This window comes from Dipteris shenzhenensis, chromosome 17, assembly GCF_047967505.1.
Source record: "Dipteris shenzhenensis isolate YYH24624 ecotype China chromosome 17, Dip_SZ_1.0, whole genome shotgun sequence".
NCBI lineage: Eukaryota > Viridiplantae > Streptophyta > Polypodiopsida > Gleicheniales > Dipteridaceae > Dipteris > Dipteris shenzhenensis.
This window is the reverse complement of record NC_141612.1, coordinates 48,519,831-48,536,811: the sequence shown is the minus strand read 5'-3', so window position 1 is coordinate 48,536,811 and position 16,981 is coordinate 48,519,831. Positions and strand designations below refer to the sequence as shown.

The 16,981-nt window shown below is 41.5% G+C and overlaps 1 protein-coding gene across 8 annotated transcripts in view; it reads right to left on the bottom strand.

Moving 5' to 3' along the window:
* Nucleotides 1-9,445, bottom strand: part of LOC147892218 (bifunctional nitrilase/nitrile hydratase NIT4B-like) — a 73,998-nt gene extending 64,553 nt beyond the window's left edge. The window contains exons 1-4 of one of the 8 annotated variants that reach the window (XM_087388617.1): nt 9,382-9,399; nt 8,744-8,864; nt 8,235-8,405; nt 7,883-8,062 (exon numbers count right to left, since the gene is read on the bottom strand). In XM_087388617.1, coding sequence (XP_087244743.1) covers nt 7,883-8,062; nt 8,235-8,352 — 298 coding nt within the window. In that variant the 5' untranslated portion in view covers nt 8,353-8,405; nt 8,744-8,864; nt 9,382-9,399. The other 7 variants (XM_087388618.1, XM_087388621.1, XM_087388620.1 and 4 more) reach the window with 7 other exon arrangements.
* Nucleotides 9,446-16,981: the final 7,536 nt, after the last annotated feature.

Here is a 16,981-nt window from a genome sequence, read left to right as displayed (position 1 = left end):
TGCTTTGAAAACATGGAGGCATTATCTGTATGGTTCAGAGTTTTATGTGGATGTGGATCATGATACTCTGAAACATTTCTGTAAACAGCCTGACTTGAGGGGCCGCCAAGCTAGGTGGGCAGAGCTCATGCAGGAGTTTAATCTTACGATTCGGTACCGAAGAGGAAAAGACAATAAAGTAGCTGATGCGTTGTCTCGCATTATGCATAACCTGAGTTTCACGGTATTAGAGAGTGCTCTAATGACTGAGATTAGAGAAACTCAGAAGGTGGACGAGTTTGTCCAGAGCTTGTGGCCTAAGGCTCATGTGTTAAAACCCGGGGAAAATGAAAAGGATGACCTGGCATCCAGAAAAGGCCAAACTTATGCAAGATATACCATAAGGGATGGTATGCTAGTTAGAAATGGCAAGGTTGTAGTACCTGGTCAGAATGATCTCAGGCAGAGAGTCATTCGACAATGCCATGATAGCCCGTGTGCGGGACATCCAGGTGTCGAGAAGACGTATGATCTCGTGAAGCGAGACTTCTTTTGGCCAAAGATGAAAAAGCATATTCATGAATATGTGACACGGTGTTTCTCGTGTCAGGTAAGTAAGGCCGAGCGGGTGAAGCCACCCGGACTTTTACAACCCTTGGAAATACCACTAAGTAAGTGGGAGAGCATTTCCATGGATTTTATTGTAGGGTTACCTGCAACACAAGGAGGGTATAATTCTATCCTTGTGGTGGTTGATCGTCTAACCAAGATGGCTCCCTTCATTCCGACTAGAGAGTCTGTTAGTGCCCCGCAAGTAGCGGATTTGTTTATTAGACATATTTTTCGTCTGCATGGATTGCCTAGATCCATAGTGTCAGACAGAGATGTCAGGTTTACCGGTCACTTTTGGACTGCGGTATTTGAGACACTAAGGACTGAGTTGGGAATGAGTAGTGGGGATCATCCTGAGACGGATGGTCAGACGGAGAGAGTCAACCAGACTTTAGAGGATATGCTGAGAGCATATGTGTCATTGAGGCAACATACATGGGACAAGTGGTTGCCATTGTTGGAGTTTGCCTACAATGACAGGAAACATTCATCTACTGGGTTCAGTCCGTTTGAGCTGAACTATGGTTATAGGCCAGCCAATCCAACTATAGTTGGAGTACCTCAGAAAGTGCCTAGTGCCGCGAACTTTGTAGTTCAGATGCGGGAGATGCTAGCACTTGCGAGAGCTAATATCCGCCAGGCTATGGATAGAGCCAAGGTGTATGCGGATGAAAATCGGTCTATAAGAGTATTTGAAGAAGGAGAAAAAGTTTTTCTCAGAATTCCTTCGCACTCGAAGTCGTTGACTTCAGGAGAGTGTGCTAAGTTATCACCTCGATACTGTGGGCCGTGGTTAATTCTGAAAAGAATAGGCAGTGTAGCCTATAAATTAGAATTGCCACAGGGGTGTAAGGTGCACCCGGTTTTTCATGTTTCACGCTTAAAGAAATTTTTACATACTGGTGACTCACTAATCGAAGGTGTGGTTTTGTTTCAGGAGATAGAGGATATTGCAAGGCGCAAACCAACAAGAATCCTGGACCGAGGAACAATGCAAATACGAAATCGGAAGATACCCACGGTGTTGGTTGCATGGCATGGTCAGCCTCTATCCGAAGCTACTTGGGAGTCCGTATATCAGTTGCGGAGAGTGTTCCCAGACTTTATCATCGAGGACGCTGATGTCTGAAGAGGGAAGGAATGTTACGCTCTAGCCGAGGTAGCATGACCTCGGAAGAATCAGTCGACATTTCCCTTATAGGATCTATCTTTGTAATATATGTGTTTGCGCTTTATGTAAATGATCGGGAGGGATTAATGTCAAGGTCCTAGGTGAGGGCTGATAGCACCGGACTAGATAGATCTGAGACCAGGGGCCTAGTGCAAAGAATGTGCCTAGGGGCAAGGAATTAAATGCATCCCAAGAGAGGGGTGAACTGTTGCATTAGTAAGGCCCTATATGGATGACATATGGCATCTAGATCTATCTAGGGAATTGGGGTGTCAAAGCTTGTGAGAGAATGGAGAATTGGGTAATTACGTGATTTCAAAAATAGCTCTCTCTCTCTTGCTTTTGAGCTTTGGCAGTTTGGCTGGGTGGTTAAGATGGTGCTACTCCCGTGATCAGAAAACGTGGCTTGGAAGAGAAAGTCGTGATAAATGAGGGTAGAGTGAATTAGCAAGAAGAGACGAGAAGAGAGAGAGCCACAGTCACAGAGACCGAGGGCAGAGCAAAGACAGACTAGGAGACACATGATGGAGGCTTAGGCTATTTCGGCTCTCCTTAGAGGCGGTCGCCAGACGAGGGATCGATATTAGTGGCAAATCTCCTGTTCCTTCACTGAATGGCTCACAATATTTCTTCTTAATTGTGGATGATTACTCTCGATATCAATGGGTGTTCTTCATGAAAGAGAAATCTGACACTTTTTCCTTCTTTGCTACTTGGGCTCGCTTGGTTATGAACCAAACGGGAAAGTCTATTGGGATTGCTCGTAGTGATTATGGTGGTGAATTCATTTCCCATGAATTCACTCAATTCCTTCACGAGCATGGTATCCAACGCCATCTTACATCTCCAAATTCGCCCTCTCAAAATGCTCGTGTCGAACGGAGACAACGCACAGTCATGAACATGGCCCGTTCAATGCTTTTTGCAGCCGAGTTGCCTGAACGTCTCTGGCCAGAAGCTGTGAATACTTTTGCCTATATCCTTAATCGTTGCCCTACTCAGCCCATCCCGAACATGACGCCTTTTGAGGCCTTCTATGGCTACCGACCCTCTATTTCTCATATTCGCATCTTTGGATGCCGCGCGTACACTCATACTCCCAATGATACTCGCGGTAAACTAGAACCTCGTGCTGAACTTCTACTTCTAGTTGGCTACTCAGCAGAAGCCAAAGCTTATCGCTTATTTGATCCTCGCACAAACAAAGTTTTGGTTCGCCGAGATGTGATCTTCCATGAAAGAGATGTTTAAAAAATTCCTCTATTCTCTCTGCTGATGACGTATCTACTCCTGTTCCCTCCGACAATTCTCCACCCGAAATTTCTTTCTCTCCTCCCGAAACTTCTCTCTCCACCCATTGCTTCTCCTCCCGACCCGCTGCCACGCTAGTATCGACAAACTATGAAGGATTCCGGGATTATTCCCTTAGAACTTCCTCCTTCCGGTCCTCGACGCTCTACTCGAACAACTTCTTCCACTACCACCGCCTCCATTTTTACCACAGCCTATATCACCTGCATGGCATCGTGCCATGGAACATGAGCTTGAGAGCATTGATCGCAATGAGACCTGGATTTTGGTCGATCGACCCACTCACAAAAAGGTCATAGGAACCAAGTGGATCTTCCGAACAAAACTCAAAGCCGATGGAACACTGGACAAGTACAAAGCTCGCTTAGTAGTGCAAGGATTTCGCCAAAAACATGGTATCGATTATGAGGAAACCTTTGCCTCTACTGCTCGATTAACTTCCTTTCGCCTTCTTCTCGCCCTAGCCGCTCATCACCGCTGGTCTATCTATCAGATGGATGTCAAGAGTGCCTTTCTCAATGGCTACCTTGATGAGGAAGTCTACGTGACTCCCCCACCTGGTTTTTCTCCTCATGGCCATGAAAATAAGGTATTCCATCTCCACAAAGCTCTTTATGGGCTTAAACAAGCACCTCAATCGTGGTTCCACAGAATAGACACCTTCCTCAAAACTAATGGGTTTCATTCCACTCCTTTTGATCCGAATTTATATATCCATCAATCTTCAGAGGGGGTCTGCTTTATCTTACTCTACGTAGATGATCTTTTGCTTTTGGGCTCTACTCCCACTACACTTCAATTCATTAAAACTTAACTCAGCACCACATTCAAAATGACCGATCTCGGTCTTCTCTCCTATTTCTTAGGCATGGAAGTTGTTCAGCATTCTGGTGGCATTTTTGTTTCTCAACAGAAATATGCTCTTCAACTCCTTGATCAGATCATTCCCCACGAGCCTAAGCTCGCTGCCACTCCCTTAGATCCCACAGTCAAGCTCTCAAAAGACTTGGAGTCTCCTCCCTTTGATGAACATCTTTATCGTCAGGTTGTTGGCAAGCTGCTCTGGCTCATTCACACTCGTCCGGATCTTGCTTACTCAGTTTCCATTCTCAGTCAGTACTTTAATGAACCCAAGCTCACTCATTGGCATGCATGTATTAGTATCTTGCGGTTCATATGTGGTACTTACTCTTATGGTTTACATTTCAGACCAGGTTTAACACTACAGGGATGCACTGATTCCGACTGGGCTGGCGACCCGGACAATCGCCGTTCTCATGGCGGCTACATTTTCTCGTTTGGTTTGGCATCTGTCTCTTGGTCTAGCCGTAAACAAGAAATTGTTGCTGGCTCTTCTACTGAGGCTGAATACCGGGCCTTGTATGATTGTACCACACAGGCCATATATCTCCAACAGTTTCTGGCAGAGCTACACTTTCCTTGTACTGAACCAACGATCCTCTACGTCGACAACAAAAGTGCCATCGCTCTCGCCGGCAATCCCATTTTTTCCAACCGCACCAAACATGTCAGTGTACACTTTCATTTTACTTGCGAGCAAGTGGAATTAGGTACTATTCGATTGATCTATGTTCCAGCTACCGATAATCATGCTGACATTCTTACCAAGCCAGTTAATCGCCCTACTCTTGAGCATCTCCGCCCACAGTTGATTGGTATACCGCCTCCTTCTTCTTAGCAGTTTTTTTTTTGTATACTTAAGGAAGTGAACAAATCCCCTGCGAGGGCACTCCTTCAAGTACTTCTTTTTGTACCATCATCTGGGCATTTAGTGAAGATGAAAACCTACTTTGTAGGCATCTTCATCTAAATGAAAACCCTTTATTATTTAAAAAAAAAAAAAGAAGGCTGATGAAGAAGATAGATCACTCCTGGAACACCTCTTTGCCTCTCCCTTCTACATTGGACACTGAGAGGGGGTGTTAAGCCTGGCAATCTCCAATTCTAGAGGACCGGATAATCAAAGGCCAAACTGGCGCAAAGGTCCGATAAATTACAGGTAAAAACACCACAGGTGAATCTCCGTCAGGAAAAAAATCAACAACCAAAGCCCTGTCAAAAACAGGCCCCTGAAGAGCCCAGGATCGGAGGCCACAACTGGCCACATTCTGGCCGACCAAAACTGGCCGACCAGACTGACCTGGTCGGTCAATATCTGGCAGACCAGACTGACCAGGTCGGTCAGATCTGGGCCGACCAGCTGGCCGACCAGCTGGTTGACCGACTGGCCCTTCCCTATTTAAAGGGGGGGGCCCTAGGTGCTCCTCACCATCTTATGCTCCTGAGGTCCCTGCACACCCTGAGCTTCTGCCTCCACTTCTGCCTCTTGGCTGCCTCCTCTTCTGCCTCCTTTTCAATTCCAGATCTGTCTTCTTCCTGCACCAGATCTGTCTCTCCTTCCAGCTCCAAATCTGCCTCCTTCCTGCTCCAGATCTGTCACTCCTTCCAGCTCCAGATCTGCCCCCAACTTCTGCTCCAGATCTGCCCCCAACTTCTGCTCCAGATAATGTTCTTTTTATTCCAGATCTGCAGCAACCCTTGCATCAGTTTGCTGTCTCAGATTTGGTTCAGTTCCAACTTGTGGAGCTAGTGCAAAAGTCCACTACAGTTGCCTTCCCTGGAGGATTGATGTTTGCTCCCTCCAGAGCTTCTCTCTCATATCTTCTCTTGTATTGAGTTCCGTTTGTGATATATATTTCTTCTTCAGCTATCATTAGTCTTCAGTATTGTTTTATTTGTCTCCAAGTACTTTCTTTATACAGGACAGCCCAAAGGCAATTGCAATTTGCAGATTCACCCTGTTTCTATATTGCTTCTTAGCCTTGGTGTTTTGCTGAGATTAGGCTCTACCTGGAGAATTTTGGGCCTTTCTTCACCTGGATATCTTCAACGACTGCCAGTGGCTACTTTTTTTTCCTTTTGATTCTCATACTTCATATTTCCTCAATTGGGGAGACTGTTGTAATATTCCTGACATATATGTTATGGGACTTTCAGGTTTCCTTGGGTCTTGTCCGAGGATCTGGATTACTTTTATAGTTAAAGCCTTGCATCATTGGAATAAAGAGATATACCTGGGATTAGCCCAGGTAGGGGTTCTACCTAATTCACACCCCATCGGATGCTGGTGTCTTTTCTTTTGTCTACTCTATCTCCCGTGTGAATTTTTGAACCATATGTGTGTAGTAGTTAATTCTTGTTCAATGACTATTTGAAATTCTAAGTCTGTTAAGTGACTTACTGAAATTTGTGCTTCCCCTATAATACGACTTTACCAAAGCAGCCCACAAGTTTATGCAAGCACGGATACTTGTGCTTTCATGTACAAGCCAATGGGAAACACTTAAGTCGCAGAAGTTGTTAGAGTTAGTCATCTCCTGTCTGTCAGTTAGGGAGAGAGGGCTTCTATGTGGTGTGCCTGCCCACACATTACCGAGTTTAGAGGCTGAGTCACAAGGCCTGGTTTAGGCTAAGTATAGATCTGGTTAGTGACCACAGTTTGGGGCCAGTTATGGGCTGGTTTGGGACCCTGACCAGACTCATGTTAACCTACCAGACCAGGTCGGTTGGGTCGGCCACATCAGCAGCCCCCTGCCCTATATAAAGGGCTATTTTGCCCTGGTCTTTGTCCAGTTCTTGGGCAGTCTTGTGTGGAGTCTCCAGCAGTTCCTTGACAGTTGTGTGCACAGTTTCCAGCCCTGCATGTGACCAACGAGGCGAAGTTCCTCACCTCAGTTTGGACTGTTCCCAGGCACAGTTCCAGCCTCGAGTTGTACCAGTTTGTAGGCGCAGTTCAGCCTACTCCACGTGAGTTCGCAGGTGCAGTCTTGTCTCAGCTTGCAGTCACCAGTGGCACAGTTCTGCCCTGGGGTTGTGCTCATTCTTTGGAGGTTTTCTCAGCAGTACATGCAGAGTTTTTTCCTAGATACTCATGAGCAGTCTATTCTCTCTCTCTCTCTCTCTCTCTCTCTCTCTCTCTAATGGTCATCAGTGTTAAAAGCAAAACCGATTTCGTCTCAAGTGCTACCATTCATCATGACTATCTCAACCCTTTTGCGTTTCGAGCTTTGAAACCCAATACAGTAACTTTGGCATAAATGTATGCTAATGTGTGTGGGCTTTTGTGGATATGTATGTACGTGAGAGCCTGTGTTAAATACAATGGTCTACACCTAGCATACGTAACTTACGATATTGATAGGGAAGTTATAGTAGCTGCCTCAACCCTTTTGTGTTTGGAGTTTAAAAACCCAATACAATCACTTTGGTATAAATGTATATTAACGTGCATGTGGGTTTGTGGATAGGTGTGCATGCGAGAGCAAGTGTTAAATACAATGGTCTACACCCAGCATAAGGAACTTACAATATTGGTAGGCATGTTATAGTAGCTACTATTATCTATGCGTGATATTGTGACTATGTTCCTACATATCAGTAAAGTTGTGGCCTTCTAAACTGTAAAATGCTTTCCATTATCAACTTACAATATTGGTAGGCATGTTATAGTAGCTACTATTATCTATGCGTGATATTGTGACTATGTTCCTACATATCAGTAAAGTTGTGGCTTTCTAAACTGTAAAATGCTTTCCATTATCAAGTGGAGTGTTGCCCTTCAGCTGTTCTTGTTTGTTCGATAATCATACAAGGGTTGTGCTCAGCTTTTGAGCTTCCGACTTTATCAGCAATTCCTGTAGCAATCTGCTATCAAGTGCAGAGAGTGGCATAACCAAATGAAGACGGTGACTATAGACTACATGAATGCTAATAATGATATTGAAGAACCTGGGACGTCAATTGCCGAGGCATGGTATTTTCGAAAATCTTCACGGCCCTTTAAAGACCTATTTCCAATCACCGCTCCAAACGTCACTCCGCGGGGGTATCCACCAATAAAAGCCTCGGGAAATACAACTAATTGTGAGCCAAGAGCTGCGGCTTCCGCAATCAGCCTTTCTGCTTTTTCTGCATTCACCGATGCATGCCAATTTCAACACATTCCTGTAAGCCTCCTTATCCTTCAAGCCAGGTTGTGACCAATGCCAACTGAACCAAACGAGCATACTTTAGAGATAAAAGGCTTGGAGTAAAAACAAATACACAATATTCTGACAAGGAAGAATATGTCGAAGGTTACCTATTGTTGCAGGAGTATCATAAAATATAGTTGATGCCTGTACAACTGTTGCACGGATGCTGCGAGTTGGTGGGAAAACACCCATGTCTACATCTGCCATGACTGGGACATCTGCCATAGCTGTCCTCCCCACAGAATCCTCCCTCCCCGCTTGTCTGTAGGGACCCTGATCTATAAACAAAGTACACATAACAATGTCTTAAAAGTATTCTGCACCTGGTATAATCCTGCATCATTCTTGTTAAAATTCTGACCCTTCTTTCTCCAAGTCAGCATAAATGTTTTGACGACTATGTTTTCAAGACTACGTATTGTTTGTTCTAAGTCTGTAGAGATAGCATTATTGTATTCATCAATAGAGGTTGAGACTTTCATATAATAGCAACTTTGAAATCGGGCCTTATTTCTTCTTTCTGTTCATGACAGCATGAATGCTATTTGATTTTGTGTCTTGACTCCAAAGGAGTGCATGTCTTAGGAAAAAAAGCAAGAAGATCTTTTGCACCTACCTTCCCAGACACAATGTGCTGCCTCGTGTTGCAAAATTGTGCCTTCTCCCCTATCTGGAAAGAGACAGCGGAACTATACGCACAAGACTAGATCTTCAAAGACAATATATATTAGTGTCACCTGGATAAAATGAATTTGGTTATCTGTGAGCCGACGTCTAAGCTTAAGAACGAAAACGTTCTAGAGGAAATTAGAAGCTAGCAAACACCGCGCGTACAGGAGATTTTAAAAAGACGCGTCGCTAAAGTTCTGGACAGTAGCTGGCGACGCCATGGATGGAAATTTAGCAGACTTGGAAATCTTTCCTATCTATATGTCTTGGATGGACGGATGCAATACCACTTGGAACTTATGAACAAACAATCGATTCGTTTGTTTTGTATGGGACACTGAGTAATGTAGGCAGGTGCGTCAGCCCAAGCAATTTGAGATAACCAAAAAAGAGGAGATTGTCGTCCTCTGTAGGAGATGGTTGCTTGGTTATAGCAACCGCATTACGACAAGGTGAAAAGCAAGCGCCAATACGAAGTGTGGGATGCAGCCAATCTATACAAACGAGCAATATCCTGTACCTCAGCTCCATATTTTGAATTGCGAGATGAACGCCGTCAGAAATGCAAAACAAAGTACAACTTACGCGAAGGAAACGATCATTTGCATCGAATATACAGCACACCGCTTCTCTATGATTGTCCCCGTGACAGGCCTTTCTATGGCTCTTATGTGACCAATATGAACCATCACCACATCTTTCCTAATGACATGGACAAGGGAGTAGGGCATCCTCCCTCCTCCCCTTACCCCTCGTAGTGGGCCATGCTTTTGTCGTTACTTGTCAATGAAGGCGCTTCAACATTACCCTCAAATCAAGCATCGATGACCCCTTTGAAAATCTGAAACAAGTGGGAAAATTTTTGACATGGTAAAAAAACATTTTTATGAGACAAGCTAATTCCCCATATTATATATCATAACGTTTAGTGCAAATTTGGATTAATAAACTCTTTTTCACAAAACCATTGACCTAAAGAGCTCTTTGGTTTTGTGAGAGGGGGACCACATTCCACCTTGGCATTGAATTTCCCATTTCCCACACTCATAAGGCCTTTATATTTATTAACCTATTAACCACAGACACCAAAAAAAAAGGGAGAGGACACGTGGCAACTTGGAGGAGAAGAGCCTGCCACATGTCACAAAGAAGGAGCTCTTAGATGGAGGCTTGGAGGGGGGAGGAGGTGGAAGGACAAGAGGGAAGCTTTAGGGAGGAGGTGGAAAGACAAGAGGCAGCTTTAGGGGCAAGGAGGAGATAGAAGGTCAATGCAATGGAGGAGATAGAAGGTCACCTTCGGGAGAAAGGAGGAGATGGAAGATCTTAGAGCCATGGGTTAAGACTTGGCCAAAATTTAAGAATCAAAGATCCACCTTCAGATGGGGACTGGTTGAGGATGGTCATGCATCTTTGCCCATGCAAAGCACGAGTTCAGTACTCGTTATATGGAAAGGAAAGTGAAATACCATAATGACATAAAGCACTCTTAGTTCTTGGATGATATAGCGCCACTTGTTACACCAATCGATGCCCATATGCTATCCTTTAGAATAATGCCCTAGTTCAAATAAGATGATTTGTATATAGAACAACCTTTTTCGTAGATAACACATAAATCCTTCTTTTTAAACAAGTTTCCATAGGATAGGCATGCAATCTACTAGGAAAAATTATATTTCAAAATATAATGAAAAACTCTCTTTGTTATAACTTATCAAAGGTCTAATATTTGAAATAGTTTAAGGTTTGTTGCAAGTTTGTGGTTATGGTGTTATCCATTTTTTTGATGTAGGAGGTACAATATGATGTAGCACCATAAGGGTCCATAATAAATTGAATATCGATGTTAGACTACCAAAAGAATGATATTTGCCTAGTGAAAGCATTTGTGAACATGTCTTTTGGATGTCTTTTTAAGAAAAAGTTGGCTTTCTTAGTTGTGATCTTATGGATAAACATATACGTCTGGTAAATTGTCTTGTTGTTGTTATTGTGATATATTTCAATATTGAAGTTAAATATCTCCACAATGCTTTTATATAAAAGTGAATCCAAAGGAGAAAACATGATTGTTTTATTCTCAAGCAATTCCAAGTACTCTTCCACTCTTCTGATTTTAGCGTACAATTTGTGAATAGAGTTACTCTCCATCCATGAATCATTGGTTACTACGCCTTCAGAAATCATGTTTCAAATATCTATTTTCATTTTATCAAGCATAGCATCTCTAATGACTTCCTTTGTGACATGGAAATTCAAAGAGTAACTTAAACAAAGGAAAATGTACTTATTAGTTGGATACAGCCTCAAGAAAGAGGAATGTAAGTCAAAATCATTGGTTCTAGTGGAAAATCCCATTATATAAAGTGTTTTATCATCCATGAAGTTTAAAGCTTTTCTTTGTAGCCAAGCAAGAGAGCTTTATAGATTCCCAACGATCATTTGTAAAGCAAAGATAGTGGGTTGGTCTCTTGAATTGGTAAAAATAACATAGAATTTGGGATAATATGACAATGACACTTGTTCTTATCTCATTCTCTCAAGAAATTACGAACAAGACATCCACAATGCAAGAAATGGTAGTTGAGAAGTGAGCAGTAGCATCAAATTTTAATAAATGTGGATTGAAGAAGCATCTTCCTACAATGCTCACCCTACCATGAGCATGTACTTAAACCATTGTTTAATGGAAAATGATAATCATAACAATTTAGAGTTTTCTATTCAAGAAATGAAGCATATTAAACTCAGATTAGAAGCACTCTTATTGCTGAGTGAGCATCATAAAACATGCTAATATAATGCTTTGCGTCTCTGAATGTAATAAGTATTCATCAGGCTTGCAAGATAGAGCTACAAGACTTAGTGGATTGCAAATTGTAAAGCCAAAATGTTCTCATCATAATATGAGAAAGATCATGGAGATCAATTACATGATTGCTATAGCAAGTAGAAAACACTTTCTTGGGTAATGTAGAGCATCCAAGAGAAGTGAATAGGAAACTAAAAAGAGCAATTGCTCATTCACAAATATTACATCTGATAGCTTTATTCAAGCCCAAGTTTTGCAGCAATGAAACTTGTCACCATACCAAACATATTTGTAAGGATTTGACCCTCGACTTTCTTAGTGAAAAGTCAGGACATAAGGTATTGGGTATTCTCCTCAAGGAGTTGTATGAATGGAGAGGACATCTGGAAACTTTGTCTAGCATAGCTGTGACTTCAATTTCAGCTCCCTCAATTGTAGTTATCACACCTTGATCTTGGGAATTTTAAGAAGGGATGTATGCTTATCACAAGCATACAAAAGATCTTTATCAAGTTGTCTTGAAATTTTAGCCTCCTTGCAAATAACACACATAGACTCATTTAAATTAGAATTAACCCCATGGACTGTAAAAACCCTAATAACCTATAGCAAATTCAATTAGACTTTCAACCAGCATACAATTTCAATCAATTCTGATTTAAACTTAGGAATATGTTAGCACATGGATAGATTTTCAAAAGGTTTGAGGTCATACCCTATAATTTTAGGCGCATTCTCTACCCAGCATATACTCTAGCATACTTTGATTAAAACTCAAAAATATGTTAAGACATAAATGCAAAGTGAAAGGTTCAAAGTACTTGCTAAGCTCATATACCTTGTTTCCATAGCCTATCTATTGAATGTGTGCTTTTAACACTTTTGGCAACTTAGTTGAGAGTCCTAGATCTTTAATTGGGGCAATTATTGTGGCATTCAACATGTTGAGAGCAATGGATATTCCGCTTGACCCCAACATTCCTTGGCATTCACCTGCTACTTTCAAATAGTCTAACCTTCTATTACTCCAAAAGGCAAGTTAGAGAGAGTATCCAATATTGAATTTAGATCAATATGAAAGGAATTATAGATGCAAACATCTTGATAAATAGCATACACCAACCAAATGACTTACAATAATAAGGTCATCGGCCAATGCACCATTGCCTATTATAAGTTCATCCCTTTGCTTGAAGGAGGTGCCCAACTTGATGACGGTCACAACCAATGTTGCCAATGGAAATTGATTTCCCTCACCTTTTTTTATGAGGTCTTTGCAAGTTTCCTTATGTTAGAGATAGAATGTTCTGGCAGGAAGTAGGGCTCTATAACAAAGTTTGGAATTCTTTGAAGGCGAGTAGAAGGATCAAATGTAAAGGTATAATCTATTATCCCTCCATCATTTCTCACATTCTTGACAAAAGTCGAGAAGTTGACCACACAGATGCAATCCCCTACATTCAATGTCTTGATAAAATCTACATAGTATACCTCATTTATGTGTAGAGTTATGCATCCAATACCTTCCTATTGGACCCATAAAATCAAGGCCCCAATGTTGAAAATCTTCCCATGGTTCACTCGGTTGCAAAGGAATCTAATATGTAGGAAGACTTTGAACCACACATTAATAGACATCACACTGAACACTATAAGCATGGGCATCCTTGAAAAGAGTACTCCACCACAACCTAGCTTGCAACACTTTTTGAGCAGTAAGATTGCCACCATCCTAGGGAGAAATCAGACCTGTATGCTTTAATTGATTCAGATTGGAAAGGATGGTATCACACAAAGATGTCCAGTAGCACTTTTTGCTTTTGCCTTGGTGATTCATGCATGTCATGGCTCAGCAAAGCAGTAGTCCTCAAACATTTCTGATTTGACAAAATATGGAGTCATTTTTTCCCAATTACATAGTTTTATTGCCTTTGTACAACTAAGAAGTCTTTCATCACTCAATGTAGTAATTTGATCACTTTACCAATACACAAGAGGTATAATCCAAGAAAAATAATGAAAAAAGCATGCATAATCTTAGATATGAAGTCTTTTATTTAGGGTGTATCGACCTTAGGCATGTTTAGAATAATTTAACATAAGGTGAAAACAAAAAGTGAGGAGCTGAATAGCTCGTTTTTCTTTTAGTTTCAAAAGAGAGTTTGATTGAGTATGCATGTGCTTTCTAAGTTAGGAATGTAGTTTTGCATCTTTGTAGGAAGCAGTACATAATTGTAAGGGGTCCATTTAGTTTTTTATGTTTTAATTGAGAGAGAGAGAGAGAGAGAGAGAGAGAGAGAGATTTTATTCCTATTTTTTAGAAGATTTTGTTTCTTGTTTATTTTTGCTTAGTCACCTTCTTCCTTTCGTCTTTATTTCTTGTTTTCTTTCTCTTTTGTTTATTTGACGTATTTTAGTAAGAACTGGGTTTGCCCAAGAGATGCTGCGGGTCTTTAGAAACCTAGTATAGCTGCTTATGCTTGGGCATTAATGATGACATAAGTGTTTCTTTGCTTGCTAAGTATTTCTTCCTTTTGTTTTTGAAAAAGTTTTTGTCAACAACAACAATGTATGATTGGATATATTCTAGTCTTATAAAGGTATATTAATTGCTTCCCTTTAGCAACTTGATGAAGAGTGTAAACATGCATTGCCCATGAGAATGCTTCAATTTAAAATGATTAATTATTTGGTATTTTTGTATATGAGTTGTAAGAAAAGTGTTTGAATGATGTGAGCACTTATGCATTTTGTTTTGTTTCTATAACTTTTGGGGAGCTGTCATGGTACTAGAGAAATTTGATAGAAACTAGCTTCATCTAGGTGATGGGATGCATGGAGAATGCAAGTGTGTTAATGTGGATGAGATAAAACATTATTTAAAGAACATTTAATTTGGTGCTTTTCTAAGAAAATAACTAAAAAGATAGATTAAAATGCAACTTTCAATGTTCGATACACAACACTTTTGCTTTTGCACTTTGATGAAGATCCAAGTGGTTGATTGATGCCATTTGGTTTCATGTGCAATAATCGCTCCATATATATATATATATATATATATATATATATGGATGGACAGATGAATGTTAGAGAAGAGGGGCATACATGTCGAGTAGAATAGAAAATGTGAAAAGGAGGAAAGTCATAAACCATTCTTATGTTCTTGTGCACTCTCACTCTTGGGCTAGTGTGTTTGTGTACTCTCACTCTTAGTGTCCATGCTCCCTCATCACTATCAACATGTTATAGCAAGTTCTAATCCAAGAACCTACCCTCAACCCTTCCTATCCCCCCTCCCTTTCTCTCATCCTACTCACCATCTTATATCTACTCTCACTCTCAACTCAAATCACATTCTACTTTCATAATCCTTCTGTAGACTCTCAATCTAACCTTGCAACCCTCAAACTCCTAGATTACACTTCTCAACCCCCCTTCATCCTTGAAGGAGACTAGATCTTTTGTTCCTTAACCCTATCCCTTTCTAAATCTTGTAATCTTTTCTTGAAACCTACAAAACTCTTACCCTTAAAACTTCCATTGGAGGTGAAAATTTCCATGAATATTTATACTCCTTCAGATAAGCTAATGCGAGAACTACTTTCCATGCTTGACCTTACAAAATATGACTTGAGGCGTATGCTCACTTCTATGAGCAACTAAATATATTTGTCGGTGACCAAAACCTCAAAATACACATGAATGAGAAATATTAGCAGCATTTTGGCACCATTATTGGGGAGATTAGTGCATTAAGTGAATGTCACTCATGCATAAGCATGTGTGAGTAGTAAACCCCTATGAAAACCGTCATTGCCAAATTACTCAAGGGCAAGGAGCACAAACATGAAGAAATTCAAAAGCAAGAGAAAGCAATAACAAAGACATGATAATGAGGATTGAATAATCAATTAGGCAATGATTGAGGCAAGGTAGGTTTCCAAAAATAGAAGTTGCACAAGTGAGCCAACTCTAAAATCAAGTCACATAGATCAACACCTATAGAATTACCATGTGCATAAGAGGGTCATCTACAAGTATATTGTTACCTCAACCATAATGTTGAAACCATGTGGTGTGATTATGGTTAGGTGGGAAACTAGAGGGCTTGATGATGCTTGCATATTATGAGGTCTAGAGGGTTTGGGACTAGGGTTATACCTAGGCCTAGACATTAATGAACGGGCACAAATGGGCTCTATGAAAGGGCTAGAATGGCAAGGCCCCTTATGGGACACATGGCACCAAGGTATGCGGCCAATTAAGAAGCATGAGGCTTCTAGAGAGAGATCTCTGAGGGGTAAGAGGGAGCACTCAGGAAGGGATAAGAGACACCGTATATGGTGGAGCAAAAGCTACCCCAGCTTATTCCTCTATCATATATATATGAGTATACATGGGCATTGTACAAGTGGGTGGACACACTGCCCTTTACCCCAACAACCTCCCACTTAAAGGCAGTGTGCCTTTAAGGGAGTATAGTACACATATAATACAATCAGCCATAGGCTAAAAAACAAGATGACCAGACCGTCATCCTATGCCCATCGGCACTTTACAATGTGCAAAGTGCATAGAGGATAAGCTGCTAGCAGATATCAGGTTTGCAGGATAGAAAATGACAGGCTGTAGATGCCTGTCAACCAAGATCTCATGCCAGATCTCACTGGGAGAGTGAACTCTCACCACCACGTGCTCCTGTGCTAAGTCCATAGTATGCAAACTATCATTGTGCAAAGAAAATGTCTCTGTACCACCTGTGGCCATAAGCACATGCCCTACAATAGACCTTTGCTGGTCTACCCAACCTGCATCACCTGCATGCTGCTCCTGGAAGCATAAGGACCTGATGTCCACAACCGCTTCCCTACTGCTAAAATCTTCCATAATCATGCTACCAACTCCCACTACAACGGAAGCAAGAATCGGAAGTGTAGCCCCAATGGCAAACATGTGAGAACTAAGTCTCAACACAGTCATGGATGCATGAAGTACTATGGCTGCCATATCAACCATAACTTGCTGCTCAACTGATCTGTGATCATCAAACCTGCTGTGTTTCAAGTATGGAGCCAATACAGGCAATGGACTACTCAATAACTTCCCCCTCTCCATACCGAAACAACCAAGTATCTGACAAACATCATCAAGACCATGTAGCTCCCATTGGAAAACATCCCTGTCCATAAGGAACCATATGGCAAGTAACCTCAGAAGGATAGCAACTCGATAGCAACCTCCTAAATATTGAGACCGTAACCTGTCTCAATGCGCATCACATCCTGAGCTCTCATAACGGTATCAAACCTATGAAGCCATATCGAGGGGATTGCTTCTGGCCATGGAGGCACTTACGAAGCAAACATATTA